The 20,020-nt window shown below is 46.1% G+C and overlaps 1 protein-coding gene and 1 long non-coding RNA gene across 2 annotated transcripts in view; one reads left to right on the forward strand and one right to left on the reverse strand.

Moving 5' to 3' along the window:
- The first annotated feature begins 2,432 nt into the window (after window positions 1–2,432).
- On the forward strand, window positions 2,433–11,226 carry HMGB1 (high mobility group box 1). The gene is made up of 5 exons (XM_032678257.1): window positions 2,433–2,632; window positions 5,473–5,635; window positions 5,915–6,060; window positions 7,041–7,215; window positions 9,251–11,226. Exons 2-5 carry the CDS (start codon window positions 5,486–5,488, stop codon window positions 9,425–9,427), a joined length of 648 nt encoding a protein of 215 aa, XP_032534148.1. The 5' UTR covers window positions 2,433–2,632; window positions 5,473–5,485; the 3' UTR covers window positions 9,428–11,226.
- A 1,439-nt stretch (window positions 11,227–12,665) lies between these two features.
- LOC116782122 overlaps window positions 12,666–20,020 on the reverse strand; it is a 76,861-nt gene continuing 69,506 nt past the window's right edge. Inside the window, exon 9 of the long non-coding RNA XR_004355140.1 lies at window positions 12,666–15,712. This is a non-coding gene — a long non-coding RNA (uncharacterized LOC116782122). The remainder of the gene's footprint in view (window positions 15,713–20,020) is intronic.

The raw sequence follows: 20,020 nt of genomic DNA on the forward strand, positions 1-20,020 counted from the left end.
TAAAACCTGAAGTATTTTAAAACACTTGTCTAAATTGAAATTATAGTCTTACTCTTGCTTTGCAATATGACATCCAATCCGAGTGACTTTTCCCAAAGTGTACTCTAGTTTGCAAAACACAAAAATTACTAAATAGAGGTTTTGAAACTTCCTGTGCAGATAAGTACTTTTTTTTTCCTGAAGCAGTTGTACTGGGCTGTTATGACCCAAATATTCTGTGGGCAAAGCCTCTGTGCACGAAGTCAAAGATGTCTTGTGTTATTCAAGTGATCTCAGTGACTGCTCCTGTCTTGTGAAGTGTAATTTGAAACAGATTTGAACTTCAGTGAGATTTGCAGAAGAAGGCATGTTTGTAAAGTATCAGAAGGGATGTGGCACAGCATGAACAAGAGAAGAAACATATACTGCTTCCGTAAAACTGCTACTGTCTGCAACCAATGAGTAAATTCTTTTGTGTGTGTGTGTGTGTCATCAAGGGCTGCAGAAGAAACCCACTGGGATATGCAAACCTGTACAGGCCTTAGCATATAACTAGCAGAGATGAAGAAAAACCTTTACAGGAGTGTGTCATGTAATCAAAACCTCCTCATATCTTGGCTTTTACCGAAGTTTTTGCTCTAGACCAGCTGGGAATAAAAACATTTCTTTGCCTTCCTTTCAGGTTTGGTTTTCACAGAGGAAACTTTAAAGAAGTTCTGTATGTGCAAAGCTATGAGCTTCTGCACACTAGGCCACATAAATGCTAGTGATTTTTACGATTTTCTTCTGCTCCATATTCAGTATAAAGGTTTGAACTTTAAGACACAAATCAGAAAGAAAAAAAACAAAAAACAAAAACCAAAACCCGAAACACCTAAAACCTTTCCTTTAGACAAACATTAGTGTTCCTTACTGTTCACGTATTTTTGCTTGATTTCAGATAGCAGAAATACTGTCTTCCTATCTCCATTGGCACTTCTTCACAAATGAGGGAGTTTAGAATTAGGGCCATTACTGGTGCACCATTCCATAAAGCACCATGCCTTGCCAAATGATTGATAATTGCAATAGAAGATTTGGTGTTCGTTTGCCTTCTCACCAGCAATATCTTGAAAGAAGTATCAGCTCATGGAGGAGAAAGGTGGGCTTGGGTACTGGATCTGGAACAGAAGTTACTGGACTTAGGTTAAATAAGGGGATCAGATGAATACATCTTAAAAACCATTCTTACCTTGAAACTCTTTTTACACTGCCAATATTAGTAACAGGTGACAGTAAGAGGTGGTCTGTATGATCCTTAAGTCTTGTAGGCCACCTAAACATGAAAATGGGACAAATCCTTGTGTGTCAGATCACAGACCCTTCCAAAACTTAACAGATAAAAGAAGATTTTGAGAGCGCGTGATAAGTAATTATTGAAATCGAATATTTAGGTGAATATTTGTGACCAAGGTACACCTCTTTTCACTTAAGTTTCTGTTATTACAGTAAGGGTGCTGAAAATGCCTTTTGGGGTAGAGCAGTGGGTTTGGGTTTTTCACAGCAGCGCTCCTCCCTGAGTTGTCTGCATCAATAAAGCAGATGTAAACTGCAAAGGGATATTTCTCCTGTTCGCTAGTACTCTACAGACGACTTGTGCGGTGCAAGTGACAGTAAAAAAGCAGGGAGAGGAGCGGCAGTGAAGGACAGGTGAGATATGGCTCAGCCCGGCCCTGCACCGGGATGCCCGGGAACCATCGCTGCGGGATTGCTGAGAACTTGGGGGGAGGAGGCGGGGGGCGCTACCTGGCCACTCCGGCCTGCTTCTTGTCACCCAGGGGTGTAAAAAAGCAAACCCAGTACCTGCCGGTTCTTGTTCTTACAAGTGATTTACTCATTTCTAGAAAAAAAAAAAAAAGAGAAAAAATCGGATAAACCCCCAAACAACAGAACAAAACATACGCCCCCCCACCAAGGTCGGGAAGGGGGCAGCGCCGCGGACGCCGCCGCGGCAGCGCAGGACGGCGCCGTGCGCCGGCTGGAGCCGGGCGAGAGGAGCAGGAACACGCGGGCTCTGCCCGGCTCCCGAGCCCCGGCTGTGCCCCGTTTTCCGCGGCCGTGCGGCGGGGCGGCGCGGCCGCACAGGGTGTTGGCGGGGGGGCGACGCGGGAGCGCCCACGGCGGCGGTGCCTCGCTCCCCCCGGCATGGCGGGCGGGGGGTCCCCCCAGGGCGGCGGGGGGCGTGCGCGGGGGCGGCGGGGCCCGCGGCCCTGGCAGTTAGCAGTGCAGCACCGACCGGCCCCGCCACGCTCGAGTCCCGCCGCCGCCCGGCTCCCTGCGCTCACTTTTATATTTGCGCGCCCTTTCCCTGCTCGGTGACGTGTCCCGCGCCGCGCCCAACCCGCGCCGCTTTCTGGTCAGGACAATGGGAGCGCCTCGGCCAATGGGCGCGGCGCTCGGCTTGGCGGCGGCCAATGGGCGCGGGGCTGTGCTGAGAGTAATGTTACCAGCGCCGCGAGTGTGAGGAGGCTGCGTATCGATCCCGCGCTCAGCCATTGCGGTGCACCGGGCTGCACAGCGACCCAGCCAGCGCTGGGGCCGGGCGGGCGGCCGCGGGAGCGTCTCTGGGGCTCGGGGCCGAGCTAGGGCTGCGTGCCGACTCTGTCTGACACGGGTGAGTACGCGCCGGGGGCCGCCGGGCCGGCCGGGCGCGCTCGCCTGCCCGCTCGCAGCCGGGCGATGAGCCGGCGCTGGCCGTCGTGCCGCCGCCGTCGCCGCTGCCTGACCGCGGAGTGCGGGGCAGCGCCGGCTCGGGCGCCCGCACACAAAGGCGAGCGGGGCTGTGCCCGGGAGACCCTTTCCCGGGGCGGCGAGCCCCCCGGCCGGGGCGGGGCGGGGGCGGCGGGCGACTTCGGGAGAGCGGGGTGGCGAGAGGCAGGGAGCGAGAGGGAGAGAGAGACGGGCGAAGGGAACCGGGCGAGTGACCGGGGGTCGCCCGCCGCGGGGGGCGAGGGCCGCGCCATGCCCCGCCGTAAGCCGCTTACACGGTGCCTCGCCGTAGCCATCGCCGCGGCGGCGGGGCAGGCGGCAGGGCGGCGGGGGCTCTGGGCGAGCCGCGCCGCGCCGCCGGGGCTGCGGGGAGCGCGGGAGAGCGGGGCGCGGGCCGGGGCGCCGCTGGCCCCGCGGCCGCCCGGCTGTAACATGGCTGACGGGAGCCGCGAGCGAGAAAACAAGGCGAGCGGCGGCGGAGCAGCAGAGGAGGCGCTCGGGCGAGCGGGGGCGCAGTTCGGGGGAACTTTTTTCTCCAGCAGCCGCCGATCGCCCGGGCGCGGGGCCCGCAGCCCCGGGGCCGCACAGCTCGGCGGGGCGCGGGAGAGAACCGGGGGTCCCCGGTGGGGCTTCGCCCGCGCCGCCGGGGTTCGGGTAGGCGCTGGAAGCGCGCCGGCCGCCCCCCCAATCATCCTTTCCCCCCCCCCTCCCCGCTCCCACCCACCTCCCCCTGTCTCCCGCCCGCCCTCCCCCGGCTGCAATGGCTGAGCGTGTGCGCCAGGGTAGCGGCGCGCTCACACAAAGGGAAGGGAGGAAGGAGCCATGTTCTCTGCGCGGCGGCGGCAGCTGGCGACGCCACAGCGGCCATTCCGCGCCGCCCGGGCTGCGCTGCTGCCGTCGCCCTCGCGGGCGGGGGTCGCCGCTCGGCCCCACCGCGGCCCCTCTCGCCGGGGGTCCCGCGGCCTGGGCTCGCCGCCCCGCCCGGCCGCGGGGGGTGTGGTGGCGGCGGGGGGGGGGGGTGGGGAGCGGCCGGCTCTGCTCCTCAGCGCACAAAATGGAAGGAGGCTCGGCGGCGGGTGACCTCCTCCGCCAGGAGCCTGCGCCATGGCGGCCGCTCCCGCCGACACCGCCGCTGCGGCGTCGCGGCCGGCAGGGAGGGAGGGAGCGCAGGCCGGGGCTGCCTCGCCTCATGGCGGCCGGAGCGGGCAGGGCCGGGCATGGGGACGTCCCCCCCCCCCCGCTTCGGGGGACGGGGGCGACGGCGGGAGAGCGCTTTGTCCCGCCGGGGCCGGGGGTCGTCGCCTGCGGGCAGCCGCACCCCGGTGGGTGTCCGGCGCCCGGGCATGTGCTCGCCGCCCGCCGGCCTGCTGCGAGTCCTCGCCTGAACGCGAAATAAAACTTCCACAGCTTTTCCCTAATAACGGGACTCTTTTTTTCTTTTTTTTCAATTTCTTTTTTTCACCCCTTTTTCCCCTCTCACCCCCAGCAGGTCTCTTGAGGGAGTTCTGAAGTTTCCCTCTGCCCCCTCACAGGGAAGCGTCCAAAATGGCGGGAAGGAGGAGGCTTTTAAACGCCAGCCCTTCGGCCGCGGTGCCCATTGCTCCCCGCGGCCCCTCCGTGCCTTGAGACCCCCCCCTGCCCTCACCCCCAACCCCGCGGCCAGCTGGGAGTGCCCCGGCCTGGCCGAGCCTCCGTGCCGTTTGGCGCTGGAAGCGTCTCCATGGCAGGCAGGAGCGGCTCCTGGTTCCTCAGCCTTCTTGTTTACTTGATAGAAACTTCAAACCGGACGTGTTTAGTCACAGAGCAGAAATCTGTTTCTGTCTATCCGCCAAACCGATAGGAAATGCAGCTTCTGTGGCAGTACGGGCAAGCACTGCATGCCCTTTATTTTTTTTTTTCCTTCCACACTTTTTTTTCTTCTTCTTCTTTTAACTCCTGCTGAAGAGCACAGTTTGTCAGGATGCAAGTGACTTTTTCCAGGGAGCTATGGAGAAATAGTCTAGATGTCTGACTTGGGTGTGAAAGTTCCAGGAAGGTATTTTTCAGTCCCTGAAAGAATCAGATAGTCCTCATACTGAGCTTTGCAGGCTGTGTGTAAATGTCATACTTTCCCTGCCTAGGTTAGAACAAGTTTGACCAAGTGCGGTGTTTCATTTCTGTATTTCTAGGTATATATACAAAGAGAGAGTAGGTTTTTGCAGTACACATAAAGGAGAGTGACAATATATGTCACATGACACATAGAAAATAATAAAAAATACATATATTTTGTAAGTGAACACCCAAGGCCTACAGGGGTGTAGAAACATGGACTGTAGAAGGAAAGAATTTAGTAACCCGGAAGGCCAACTGAGACAGGATACTTGAGTACTTTTTCCCTTCTCTTGATAGAATTTATTCTGCCCAAACATACGATTAATACACTAGTAATAATCATAGTGTGCAGTCTCCACTGCAGTACTTGCCTTCAGATTTCTTAGAAGGAGAGTTTTTGTTTGCGGGAAACCAGAACTGGACATTTTGAAGGGCCTTTGAGATTTCAGGTTGCTTGCGTCCAGGTTGCCTCAGACAGGGATGACAGAAATCTTCAGTAAATTTTCCAGAAGGCAAACTTCTTCCTATTGTATGGTTTTGGAATACTGGTCTAGTGGGCCTTGTTTGGCGTGATCCTTCATTGTGACTTACTTCCCGCTTAAGTTTGTTGAAAGTACAAGTTTTGAAGGTGTCTCTCTTGCTTTGTTACAGAAAATCAGCAAAAATGGGCAAAGGCGATCCTAAGAAGCCGAGAGGTAAAATGTCTTCATATGCCTTCTTTGTGCAAACCTGCCGGGAGGAGCACAAGAAGAAACATCCAGATGCTTCAGTGAACTTCTCAGAGTTCTCAAAAAAATGCTCAGAACGATGGAAGGTAGGAATAGTTTCTTAAAAAGAAGCTTTAAATGACTGCTTTGTGTGAAATACTATTTGAGGTTGTAAATGATTTATTTAGAAATTCAGGTTTTAGGTAAGTACGAAGTGCAGTTGAAGGATTAGTGGTAACTATCCATTGTCCTTGTCTTACCTTTAGCTCCCCCAGCTGAAATTTTGAAGTGGACTTCGATACATTTTTGAATTTTGAATCTTAAAATACTGTTTTGACCTTTCTGTATCCCTTCTGAGATATTCTGTGATTCTAATTACCTTGCAGACTATGTCTTCTAAGGAGAAAGGGAAGTTTGAAGATATGGCAAAGGCTGACAAGCTTCGTTATGAAAAAGAAATGAAAAACTATGTACCACCTAAGGGGGAAACAAAAAAGAAGTTCAAGGACCCAAATGCACCGAAGAGGCCTCCGTAAGTAGATTTCTAGTTTTAGGTTGTCTTGTTCAGGACCATCACACTGGTGTGTATCTATAAAATGATAATTTTTTCCAGGTTTAGGAGCTTCAGAAATACCAGACTACATGTTTTTCCTGAATTGGTGGCCTAAAAATAGGTTGAGATATTAGTTATGAATGTTAGGCTTTTATTTTCAGGCAGGCTGTCCCACTATCGAAGTTGGAGTAATGGCAGCCTTTAAAGGTAAATGCAAAAATTGAAGTTGTGTGATGCTGACTGATTTTTCTGATTTCTATTAAGAGAGTATTTCTAGTGTAATATAGCAGTAGAGTATTGTGGGCATCACCTGTTGGCTTGAGCAGAATTTTTGGTTGGCAGTCTGTTTAAAATTAGAGACTTTTACACTGAACAGGTTAGAGGGATGATCTTGCTCAAAACCAACTTGGAGAATTAAAACCTCAGCTGCTACATAATGACAACTGGCTTCAGGTTTGTCTCCTACTACACACCAATGCTTTCTACAAATACATTTTTGTGTGTGTGTTTGAAATGGAGCTAATGCTGAAAGGAACAGGGAAATTCCTTTACAAGCTAATGTTCTTATTTGGGCTAATGCTGTCATCAGGAAATCTTAACTTCCATAACACATATTGCAGCCCCTTGGCCTTTAGCAGTTCTGACATAACATTTGCTCCTTGGTATTATTCGCTCATTCCTTCTTTTTGAGATTTTCTTGCATGCGGTATATAAAATTTGCTTTTCAGGGGGTCCTGCCAGAAACGGGAGTAGATGTATGGCATTACTTAAGGGACAGCAGTGTGTATAAGTTCACAAAGTAGGTCATTTAGCTCTAATACCTTCCATTGTAATCAACATTTGTCTCACTTTGGGTGCTATTCCGAAATGCTCCTAAGGAACAGTAACAAAGATCACAAAAGTTGCTGTGATAGTGAAGTCTAAAATTAAAATAATCTTGTCATATTTTTCCTCTGTAGTTCGGCTTTTTTCTTGTTTTGCTCTGAGTTTCGTCCAAAAATCAAAGGAGAGCATCCTGGTCTGTCCATTGGAGATGTCGCAAAGAAACTGGGAGAGATGTGGAACAACACCGCTGCAGACGATAAACAGCCTTATGAAAAAAAGGCTGCTAAGCTGAAGGAGAAGTATGAAAAGGTAACATTGATATCTATGGAGATAGTTGGGGGGGTCAAGTCTCAGTTTAGACAGTTTTTTTTTTTTTTTCCTTCTCATGAACTCTTGATACCTGATGTTGCAAATTATAATATTATCCGTAATTACAGATTTCATTATATTTATTGAAAAATACCACATAAGGGGGCATATGGTTTGTTGCTGTAACATCAAATTGCAGTCATTTGTCTTGAACTATTGGCATTCATCTGTAATTTTTGGCTGTCACCGATGGCTCAATAGACGCCATGGTGTTTGTATTGTTATTAAATCCATAGGTCACAGTGGTATCTGAGTTAAGGGACTAGTAAGTAACACTAGTAAAGAATGAATTGGTTCTCCCTAATTTTGGCCGTAGTGATGAGCATCCCTAAACATTAGGATAATTGATACACATTGATGCGTTTTAAAATTTATTCTTGGGATAATGACAAAGCACTAAGGAGATGCTAGTTTTAGACATGTGTTTTTCCTAGACCTACTTTGTGTCTATCTCTTCTAGTAATTAACTTAGTTAATTATACATATAAAGCAACTTGTCATACAGTTTTTTTAATTATTAAAGCTAAATCACATTGTCATAATTGGAGCTGTAGAATTCTGTTGTGCACACGGGGTTGTGCTGTTCATAGTTTTATTTCTAGAGGCAAATTCCCATCCCAAAGTATGCGGGAGCCAAAGAAGGGGAGGGTGCACATTAGGATCCCCTGATGATGCTTTACAATGGGTCAATGACCACCTATAGCTAATGTATAGCACATACATCTGTTTGTGTGCCATGACCTTCCTCTGGGTATTGCTTTTGCTGGCAAACAAATCCATTTTAAAATCTTAGCACTGTAGTGAGCAAGGTGGAACCTTTGAGCCCTAATTACGTACTGGCGAGGAGTTGCAGGTCTAGAAGCTTTCCCACGTGATGCTTTGTGTACAGTATCATGGTAATTGTTTGTACATACAGCCAAGGCAATTCATAAGACATTTTCTTTAAATGGTAGAATTATTAGTTTTTATGCAGAGATACTTTAGTTTTCACTAGTATTGTGTTTATTTCTTACACTTACAAATGGGTTTTAAGGTGGAGTTATCTCAGTATTTCACTGCTTGACCTTTCAGTTAGTGGCTATTGTATCTTCTCAGAATTTCATGCTGAGCTTCAAGGGAGTCCAAGGGACCTGTAAGATTAGTGATGTAGTGTTTATTAGGTGGGAACTATTTAAAGATCTGCATAAACATGTTGATGTTGTTTTGTAGCTGGTGTGTTTAAGTCTTGTAGATCAATTCTCTTACCTAATTGTTCTTACTGTTTTGGCACAAAGTTGGGAGGTCTTAACTGCTTTTCTGACTTGGCCTTCCAGGTATGGTTCAGACTTCCCTGTAACAGGAACTGAGTTTTGTGCATTATAAACTACTGGAATAAATTTACTGTGTGCAGAAGGTGGCACTGTCTACCCTTTAATCAAGTTCTTGTACCTTTTATTTTGTAAATTTCTGTTAGGCAGAATTCTGTGTAACTGCTCTTCGCTGAGGCATAACATTGCAACTGTTAGGCTGGGTCATTCCATGTGTTCTGGGTGGGTAATTCCAGTTTTGTGCCTCAAACAAGGGTTTTCCTGTGCATTTCTTTAGGCATTGTAGAAGGTTGGGCTAGAAAGCGACCTTAAGAGGTCTCCTTACTTTGTTTCCGTATGGGATAGTGGACTCAGCTGTGCCTTTATCATAAGAGGCAGCAGCTTTTCCAGCCTGTTTGCAGAAGCCTAACAGTGGAGATTCCTTAGCAGTCATAAGCAGTGTGTTGTCTTGTGCCAGTATTCTTTTTGTGTTAGAGGGTTCCCCTTTCTTTGGCATTGGGCCTCAGTTCACCTTGTAACTGAAGCTGCAGCTCCCAGTCCAACCCCAGTGGATGTGGAGAAAGGGCAGATACTTGGCTTGGTCTGGTTTCACAAGTACTGTTTGGAAGTGGCTCGGACCACTTGGCTGGTTAAATCTTTGAGATTCTTCCTGCTTTTTTTTCTCCAAGGATATTGCTGCATACCGGGCCAAAGGGAAGGTTGATGGAGGCAAAAAAGTAGTTGCCAAGGCTGAGAAGAGCAAGAAGAAGAAGGAGGAGGAGGAAGATGAGGATGAAGATGAAGAGGATGAAGATGATGAAGAGGAGGAAGAAGAGGAGGATGAAGATGATGATGATGATGAATAAGTCTCTTTTAGAGCAATTTCTTTCTTGTCTATAAAGCATTTAACCCCCCTGTACACAATTCACTCCTTTTAAAGAAAACAAAATTGAAATGTAAGGCTGTGTAAGATTTGTTTTTAAACTGTACAGTGTCTCTTTTTTTGTATAGTTAACACACTACCGAATGTGTCTTTAGATAGCCCTGTCCTTAGTGGTATTTCAATGGCCACTAACCTTGCCTGGTACAGTGTGGGGGTTGTAAATTGGCATGGGAGTTATAAAGCAGGTTCTTGTTGGTGCACAGCACAAATTAGTTATATTCGGGGATGTAGTTCATTTCCCATCTTCAGTTGTCTCTGATGCATCATAAAAATAATTGTTGTTCTGTTAACTGAATACCACTCTGTAATTGCAAAAAAAGAAGAAAAAAAGTTGCAGCTGTTTTGTTGACATTCTGAATGCTTCTAAGTAAATACAATTTTTTTTTATTAGTATTGTTGTCCTTTTAATAGGTGCCCTTGAGAATCACACTTTTTCTTTTCTCTCTCTCTCTTTTTTTTTTTTTTTTTTTTTTTTTTGAGGGGAACTCATCTTTTGCTTTATTGAATGCCCATATGGGATCACGGGAATATTACAGTTTTCATCTTTCATATAACCAGCTGATAAACAAAGCTTTGATCTGCATACCCTGCATTATCATGATAGGGTAAGAAAAGAAATATATAGGCATATGATGAAAGAATATACTTCCATAACTGGAAACAAAACAAAAAAATTCAATCTCAGCAAACTGATACTTGTTCTGATTTTTGTGAAATGTAATATTCTATCGAGTTGCATGAATTTACCAGTCTTGGAGAGTTGAGAAGTACAGAGTTCAATTTTACAGAAATTAAATACTTTGGGGGGTGGGGAGGGAGGGAATGTTAAATTTCGTCCTAGAAGGACCCATAGGAAGAGTGTATGTCCATCCGGTGTAGAGAAATTTACATGTGTGACTCTGTTACCATGTAATGGAAGTTATATTTGTAAATCTCTGAACACCTGAGAGCGATGAGCGTACCTAAAATGTGTAAAGTTAAAAGCATGAAATGACCATATTATTTTTTGGTGACAGGTCTGGTGATGGCCACGGGCTTTATACCACGAAACTCCTGGTAGCAAATGGCCCACAAGAAATGAATTTTCTTTCTAAGATTTCTATAAATGATACCATTATTATTTGTTAAATCTATGTAAATTCATATTTGTATTCTTGAAATTCTAGTTTTAGCCCTTTAAAAAAAGTTGTATATTGTCTCAAATTGAAAATGAGATAAGATGTATTTTTCCTGTTAGGTTTTATACCGCACTCTTGATGTTTGCCCATTTTTAAGTTAAATATAGTTGTATGGAAAAGTACATTTTATTAAATTTTGCATTAAAAAGTTAAATGTTTATGGTATACCAACAATGTCTAATTTGGTCAAATACAGTTCTCTTCCAAAACCAAAGCTAAGGGGTTTTTTGCATATTTAGTAAAACTTCAAGTGCTGGCAGCTGTAACTATTTTCACATATACCTGCTTACCAGTTTGGGGGACAATTTGGCAATTTTGTGGTTACAAAATTATGGTTCTCTTAAGTGCCAGTGTTTAAAAAAAAAAAAAAGCATTCTTGTAATTTTACACGCTTTTGTGATGGAGTATTGTTTTGTTATACAATTTTGACTTTCAGATTCTTATTTCAATTTGCATTTATGTATAACTTCAGGAGAAATATTGAACATCTGAAATCCTGGATGATACTAATAAACTAATAATTGCAGAGGTTTTAAATACTTAAGTTAAATGGCTCACTTAATATCCGAAGGATTTGGGGTTTTTTTGTGTGTTGGTGTTCTCAGATATGTACATTCCTGCTTTCTGTTTCAAGCAGAAGAATAATGCTGTTTGCAAGGTCTCTATAGAAAGCTTAGGACAGACAGACTTTTTTTCCTCCTTAAACTAGATATTACACATTCAAATGCTCGTAACTGATGATAAATAAATTTTCTGTGCTGAAGGGTTTTTTTGTTTCACCAGGTCATCAGAGGAAAGTAGACACATTTCTTGTTCATGGAACAAACATAGTAAATGAGATCCCTATAATCTTTTGCCATTTTTCTCAGTGCTTGATGCTGACAAGAAGTAACGTAGAGGATTCAGCTGAACTTAAAAGAGTAGCGAGTGCTTACCTGGCAGCCAGGCGTGGCCTATGCCTTGTCTTTGGGGTTAGAACATTGATAAAGTGTGTCAAGGCTGAAGAGGGTAGGTAATACAATAACTATAAATGCTGGAACTGCCTGTTTTGTGCTGCAGAGGCTGATGTTGGGTGGGAGCAGCATGAGCACTTAAATAATCCTCTTGGTCAAAACTCTGATTCTTGACACAGATAGGTCAGACTTGACCATTCCAAGATTCCTTGATCTGAGGTCAGTTACTACTGACATTTGAGCTTGAATATGCCTCCCCTTGATCTTTAAAAGTGGCTGCTTTCTGGGGAATAATGAGCAGTGAAATTGCAATTGTTTAGGCAGTGGTTGCCTACAAGGGAATTAGACAGCACTGGCATCACTGTCAAAACAGTAAAAAAGCATTTCCTTACATGTTTAACCTTCTCATAAATGCTAAATGCCTGATGTAGAGGAGAAAAAAGGCTTTTCCTGTTCTAAGCAACAAAAATGTTTTGGTCTGGAGAGAACTTGAATGTTAATAAGTGGTAGTAATGATACCTTGAATGCCAAATGGAGCCAGAATGATTTTATGGCTTTTTATCTCAAGTTGGTCCTGAAAGGAGGTACAGCTGCAGCCACCTGCCATCTAGGTACGCTCTGTAACTTTAAACTGGTTTAACTAAACAGAGGCAGTGTTCATCTCTTCTGCCGAGCTTTCAGCAATCACACCAGCCGTAGTAAAAAGTTGAGCTAATTTCACAAAAAGTTTCTGTCCAGGCAGATGGGCCCCTGCAAAGCTAAACTAATTGGTATAAAGTGGCTGATTTCTGCAGCCTAATTAGGGTGCTGTTGGCACTGCCGACACTGAGTCTCTTCACAGCTGCTTTTATCAGTGTAACCAGCCCATCGTGAAGGATGAGAAGGACTGAGTAATAGCTGGGTTTAGGCTTGCTAGAAAGCGGCAAGATGGATTTGAGTGACTCCTCCAGAAGAGGAGCCAGGCAGACTGCAGCCACAGCATTAGGTTCTCTAGATGGGTGACAAGCCCAGCTTGGAAAAAACCTCTCCCAATTCTTGCTAGCCTAAGGGTTAGACCTGTTAGAGTAAACATTCCCATTCTGCCTTCCCAGCTATGCCTGACAGGAGATTAAAGGAATAAAGACAGTGTGCTGTGTTGGGTTATAATGTGTTATTCAATACAGTGTCTGTAACAGAGACATGGCAAAATACAAAGATAGAATTTAATACTAGAGATGATTAATTTTTGCTGTTTCCATGCTGTACCATTAGCAACTGACTAGTTACAGGCTTTTAGGACTCAAATGTACCAATTGTTTCATTAATAACAAAAATGCCAAATACTGTCAAACAACATTGCTTTATGATATTCTTTAGCTTACGGGTCTGCCCTTGACTACAGATCACATCTTTTTGGGGCTGCTTTAGAAGAAAATAACAGTGTGTGCCATTTTCCTTTGTCAGGCTGCAGTAGACATTATTTTAGCACCTGAAATACATTAAGGGACGTTTTACAAATGTGTTAGTCCAACATGGTACCTAAGTGTGGGTATGTGTTTTCCTCAGACTTTGCTACTGGATTGCACCCTACATCTGAAAACCACTTTTGAGATGGTATTAATTTAGTCTAGAATAGATTCACTTCAAATTAACACCAGCCTTTATTCCAAAATAATGTACTTGTAGACAAGCTGTCAGACTTTCTTCCGATGCTGGAATAAGAAAAAACAGGAAAAGTAAATCTCTGAGAGTTTTTTATCATTTTGCTGAAGTTGTCTTGTACTTTTTATTTTGTATATGTCGTACCCTGGCTTTTCTTTTGACAGTACTTCAAGCTGAAAAACAAAGATGGATTTTTTCCCCCAATGAATTTATTATGAAGAATGAAGGTCAGATTGCTCTTACGGCTGCTTTGTGCTGCTGAAAAATACAGTGTGGCTTCTGCTTCAAGAGCACCTAATTTTGAAATCCATCTTGCTGAAGCAATTGCTATTAGAGGTGACCCGCAAGAGAGAAGAGCCTTCCCTTTTCCCACTTTATGACGGAATAAAAGACTTAAGCGCTAAATTAGCTTAGTCTACCTGTTTGCCACATCAGAAGCTCAAGCCTTCCCTGCAGCGGGAGTGCTCAAGATCAAGCTAAGCGGCAAGACGGCACAGCAGCACAGAGCAAGGAGGACAAGCGAATGTGGGGGTTTTTAGCTACACCCTTTTAAAATCTTGCTTCTATTGTTAAAAAGTGTTTGACTTAAATGACAGTCACTTGGCACAAAGGAAGTTCATCTGCATGCTTCCAGCAGCCTTTCACCCGCTAAGGCAGCAAAACCTCGATTCCTATATTTCTGACCTCCCAAAAGTTCCCTGGTAAAAACAAGAAAGACCAAGCACTACAGCTTGAATGCCTGGAAAGGACCATCTCCCCACATATCTTACAGCAGCAAGAGGTCACCATTTAAATGCTTCTTGCAAGATGCCATTCAAAAAATTAGGCTTACGGAGGGTGTGCTGCCATGTTTGTCAAGTGCATTTGTTACCAAAAATTAAAAACCATCCCAGCCCAGGGGGAAAATGCCTATCCCTAAACACCAGCCAGTGGCGCTACAGATGATGAAGGCGTGCAGCAGTGCAGGGCCATCGATGGCAACTGGAGTGGGGGGTTTCCCTGGCAGCCCCTGCCTTGCTGCCAGTTCGCTCCTGGTGCTGGGGAGGCATGAAAACTGCCAGGAGGAAGGACGATGTGGAGCTCTTGCCCATGGCCACACCAGGCTGAGCACGAGTCATGGGTCGTGCCAGGGCTTGGTGCCGCACACCTGGCTTGAAAATGTCAGATGCACAGGGAGCAGAGCACCGGGCTGCAAGCAGGGATAACAGGCACCAGCCCTCTGAAGACTCAGCTACGCAGTTAAAAGTAAAATCACAGTTCTCTTTAAAAAAAAACTCTCAAATTTGTGTGGTGGTGATCCTAGAGGAGAGAACTTTGTTGTAGAATGTGCGCTGGTAAATGATTGAATAACAGTGACTCATATTTTATTAGACTTGTCTGCAGCGGCGCTTACGCTCGCTTCGGTTTTGTTGACACGCATTTCTACTGATGCCTGCCAATAAGGAAGGTGCTGTGAACTACCACTGTAATGTAAAACTGGAACTGGGAAATGCAGGTGAGGACTGATCACAGTCTGAGCCCCTCGGCACAGGAGCAGCTTTAATAGCAGGTTTTTGGGACTGAAGGCTTTGGGTTTGCTTTGTCACCCACCAGTGGCAAAGTGCTAGTGGGTTTGTGCTCTGAGGCAGGGGCTGAGAGGCACAGCACCCATGTGGGTGTCAGGGCATTTCACAGGACTAACCCCTTGGATCCTGCCTGGGACTGATGGCTGGTCCGAGTCACATGCCAGGAGGTGTAACAATCTCCAAGTTGGAGGCTGCCAGTAAACCCGCCTATCGCAGGGACCCTTCCTTGCACCAGCCCAGCTATGACTGAGACTCCTTCCAACACTGTTTCCTTTGAGGTGGAAGAAGGAAATTATCTATTTTTGGGGAGCATTTGCACCAGATGTTCAGTAACAGCAACAACATGTCTAGCACTTCATGCTCTGATTCCACGCAGGAGCACTGAGGTTCTGCCTCTGCTAGGGGTCACTCGGTGGTGACCCTATCCCCTTCCTCCTGCCCTGCCTAACATCCACTGCTGCCAGCCCTGCTCCAGGAGGAAGCAGTGAGTTCACCTCCCCACCAGCTGCTGGAGGCTGGATCTGCGCTCCCCAGGTAGGACAGGAGTGTTGTCCTGCTGCCCCACCACCCCCAGGCAATCAGTGCCATTCCTGTGGTACCAGGGGTGCTCAGGAACACCCCTAATACCGGGAGCAGCACCTGCCTTCCACACACCCACAACAGAGAGGGGGAAACCATAATGTCAGTGCTGTCACAGGGTGCAGCATTGCCAGGATATGCTACTGCCTAGGATTGATGCCTCTGGTCTGTCGGCCTCAACGCTCGTATTTGAGTCCCCTGTTCCTACTGACGTGGGCTTTTCTTTCCATCTGAATCATTCAATATGCCTTTGGAGCACAATGGAGCTGTGATTTTTTTCAAAGCCGCCAGCCTGCAGGAAACAGAAGGTCTCTGAATAAAAGGGAGGCTCTTGTTACAACTTCCCTCTTATTTACTGTTCCCAGTAGCAGAGAAGTAAAAAGACAATGAATGAAATGGAGGATTAATCATGCGTAGCACTGAAATATAAACAAGGAGACTACACATCCCAGAGCGCTGCTCCAAGCCATGGCTCGTGCCTGCAGCGTGCAAAAATCTTGCAGCACCATGACCACCTGGACTTAATGAAAAAGGGCAAAAGGCAGAGGAGGCTCCACAGGTGGTTTTTCAAAGGTAAACTTGCAAACTGGGAATTGTACATGGACTTTTCTCTGTTCAGTGCTCTCAAAAGTTGAATTCAAGTTGATATCCCCTGTGCTTAATCACTGGTCCATGACTTTTGCAGAGGAAACTCCCTATTTTCCCATTTTTTCACATTAATTTTAAAACAATAAAAGTTCAGGACAACTCCTTTGTCCCACAGAAGACTTTAAAAAATGCTTCAGAGAGAACCTACTGTGCTGCATGTTGTGTAACTTTGCTCCTAAAAAGGGTTGTGGTCATTAGGCTTGCTCCCTTTTCCACTTGCTTTTGGGTCGGTATCCAAATACCAAAAGATTACTAATCATGTTCCTTATTTATTTTTTTAAATCAGAGTATTGATTAATACAGTAAAACCTGTATTTGATTTTCAGCTGTAGAATTTGAGCATTCACCCCAGTCTTTGCAAAGGTGTTGAGCACCTCAAATTAATTGGTAATAAATTAACCTTGGAAGGTTGTTTGTGTGAGGCAGATTACATGCATACAGCTTTGTGAAGGACTTCAATGAAGCAAAAGACAGGAAAGAAATGTGGAAACGGGGATGTGTAACACAATTCAAATGGCCTGAAATATCTGTAATAAATAGTTGATTCGTGTATCCGAATATCTGCATCTGTCAGGTAAGTTGATTTTTCTGGCCTTGGAATGCTGCATTTAATGTGAGGGTTGAAGTGAAGTGGAGACCGTAATTGTGCAACTGATAGGGAAGCTGCTCCTTATCCTTATTCAAAAACTCCAACAAAGCTCTAAACTGTTCTTTTTACAGTTCTCTTTAAAAAGGATACATGAACAAGTTAGTGAAAATTTATTTGAGCCACCTGTAATAATAAAATTGAAGTGACCCAAGTCTGAAAATACCACACTACGTCTCTTAAGTGAATATAAAAAGCCAGAACATGTGATATAATTAAGCTAATAACCAAACCCAACCAATGTGTGTTAATACAAGACTTGGGGGATTATGTGAATACAAGTCTAGGAAACCAAAGCAGTGGTGCTGCTTAACTAATCTCTGCTAATAACTCCGCTACCCAGCCTTGGCGGCCCGGGGCAGGCAGCGGGCAGGGAGCAGGCAGCAGGCAGGCAGGAGCACTGCCAAAGGCTCCTGGCCTTGCTGTCTCCCTGCTTGCCTGAAGGCTTTACAGCTTGCACTGAGGGATTTGTTTCACTTTCTCTTTCTGCTGTGCAAGGCTGCACTGGACAGGTTGCAACATCCTCCATCAATTACTTACCCTGTTTGCATGGAAATCAAAATATATATTCTTTTAAATAATAAAATTAAAATTTTTTAATATTACCTCTAAAGCTACGCTGATGCTGCATTAAACTAGTCAGTGATACCCTTTTAAATGCCCTTTCTAAATACTTTCTAAGAGGGGAATTGCATTAACCTCTAAACTGCAACTCCCCTGTTTACACACAGCAAAGGTGCTGCCAGCCTGAGCCTGCCAGGTCCATCCTGGCCGAGACAAGAAGGGTTACCCCTGCCAACCCAATCCCCTGGCACTTGCAACCTCCAGGTGACTCATCTCCAGAAGTTTGATTTGCCAGTGGTTCCATGGTGAGGAAGAGAAGGTGGGAAAGAGCTGCCTGGAGTCTCTCATCATGGTATGAGTGCTTCCCAGACAGGTCCTTCATTGCTTGTCTTTGATTTTATTCATTTTAGGGTAATTAATAATAGAGAGCTCCTGAGCAAACCAAATTTGGACAGTCTTTGGAGATCCAGATAACAAATTCTGGGAAGAGTCTGTGTTTTTAATCCTTCTACCCACTACAGCAGATGTTGGAGGATCTCAAGTCAGGATGTGGGTTTGCCGTGTGACCTGCTGAGTCCCCTGTGGTTGTGGCATCCCCTGAGCTGGAGAGACTGATTCTGTCCCAGCATTTTCCCATGAGGATGTGCACACTGACAGCCTTGGGAGATCATGGAATCTGTGTGGCACTGGCTGACTCAACCACACACTGCCAATGCAGCCAACAGCAAACGTGGTTAAAAGAATGATTTTCCAAAAAGCTGCAGTTCCTCAGGGCAGTGAAATACTGAGGTTGACTCAATAGTTCATCCCTATAAAAAAACCCTCCACTCCTTCAAGAAGACTTACATTCTACACAGATGATTTTCATCACGTGCCAGTGAGTTGCTGTGAGGGAGGGAGGAGCTGTGATGACGATGGAGCTGACTGCATGGGTGCGGCCTCACCTTGAATATTGTGTATAGTTTTGGGCACCACAATATAAGAAAGATATTGAGCTCATAGAGAGCATCCAAAGGAGGACAACAAAGATGGTGAACAGCCTTGAGGGGAAGCTGTATGAGGATTGGCTGAGGTCACTTGGCCTGTTCAACCTGGAGAAGAGGAGACTGAGGGGAGACCTCATTGCAGTTACAACTTCCTCGTGAGGGAAAGAGGAGAGGCAGGCACTGATCTCTTCTCTGTGGTGACCAGTGACAGAACTCGTGGGAATGGCCTGAAGTTGTGTCAGGGGAGGTTTAGGTTGGATACTAGAAAAAGGTTCTTCCCCCAGAGGGTGGTTGAGCACTGGAACAGGCTCCCCAGGGAAGTGGTCACAGCACCAAGCCTGACAGAGTTCAAGAAGTGTTTGGACAATACTCTCAGGCACATGGTGTGACTCTTGGGGATTGTCCTGTGTAGGGCCAGGAGTTGGACTCAATATTCCTCGTAGGTCCCTTCCAGCTCAACATGTTCTGTGATTCTGTGACTCGAAGCAGGTACTCTGAGACCAGGAACTGCAAAATGTTACCTATACCAGTGGCACTGCTGGGGGCGGTGGTCAGAGTGGGGCGTAAGTAAGACTGTGCTTTCATATTTTGTTGTTGTAACTGAGCTGCCAGATTTAATGTATTCCATTTCCAGGGGTTGATGGAAAATGCAGGGATGCTTGTGGTGCTGGATATTCAGAGAATTGCAAAGAGATAATGGTACAAGATGACCTGGCTCCTGGACTTTCCCCCACTGCATCCCTGCCAGCCCAACGGGTCCATCATCCACATGGCCCCATTGTCCCCCCCTCCCCATGAGTGGCAGGTGTTGAGTGGGGCTCTTGGGGCTCCTTTTGGAAACCCAGGATGCACCACCTACCTGCCCACTGTTCATCCTGGTATTGAGATTCCATGGCAGTCTTGTCACATTCCACTGCTAGGAAATGCTGCTCCGACCCACGGTTTTGAACCTCCTGGACAGACATCCCATTGCTCTTATAGGCATTTTCCCTGAGGCCTCGAATTCAGGAGAATAAGAAGATGTTAAATGAGCTCTGAATATGAACTGAAATACTTCCATAAAATCAAAGGATCATAGAATCACTTAGGTTGGAAAGGACCTTTAAGACCATTGAGTCCAACTGTTAACCCAGAACTGCCAAATCTAGCATTAAAGTGCCACAACACACATCTTTAAATACCTCCAGGGTTGGCAACTTCACCACTTCCCTGGGAAGCCTGTTCCAATGCTTGACAAAATGCTAATAAGGTGTGCTGGATTTTTTTTCCCTTTCCCCCCTAACATTCTAGTTTCAGCTTCTGCTAGCAGAACCTTGATGAATCTTCATGATGAGAAGATTCCCAAAATTTATAGAGCTTTGCTTGCTTTTGGACTTGGTCATGACTACTCCAGCAAGTCACCTGGAATTCTGTATAATTGCCATTATACAATAGATTGAAAAACATAGATTATATATTGTTATAAAGTTTGAGGGTCTGTCCTTGCCAGGGTCCTCACAGGCTTTAGTCTCCTTGCCAAGGCTTCTGGGTGCAGGACCTCTGGCAGAGAGCCTTAAACCTCAACCCTCAAAATTAAGGGGAATTTCTAAAAAGGAAGGTGTGTGCTCAGTGTATCACCCAGCCAGGGCAAGGAGGAGCACAGGCAGAGGGGTGCAGGGTGCTGCCTGCTGTCCCAGACCCCTGTGCCTCTCTCCTCCTGTGTCCCACGGGATGCCGCGGGTAATAGGAGCTGCATGAGGTGGTGACAAGCTGCCGG

This window comes from Chiroxiphia lanceolata, chromosome 2 (assembly GCF_009829145.1).
Source record: "Chiroxiphia lanceolata isolate bChiLan1 chromosome 2, bChiLan1.pri, whole genome shotgun sequence".
Lineage (NCBI taxonomy): Eukaryota > Metazoa > Chordata > Aves > Passeriformes > Pipridae > Chiroxiphia > Chiroxiphia lanceolata.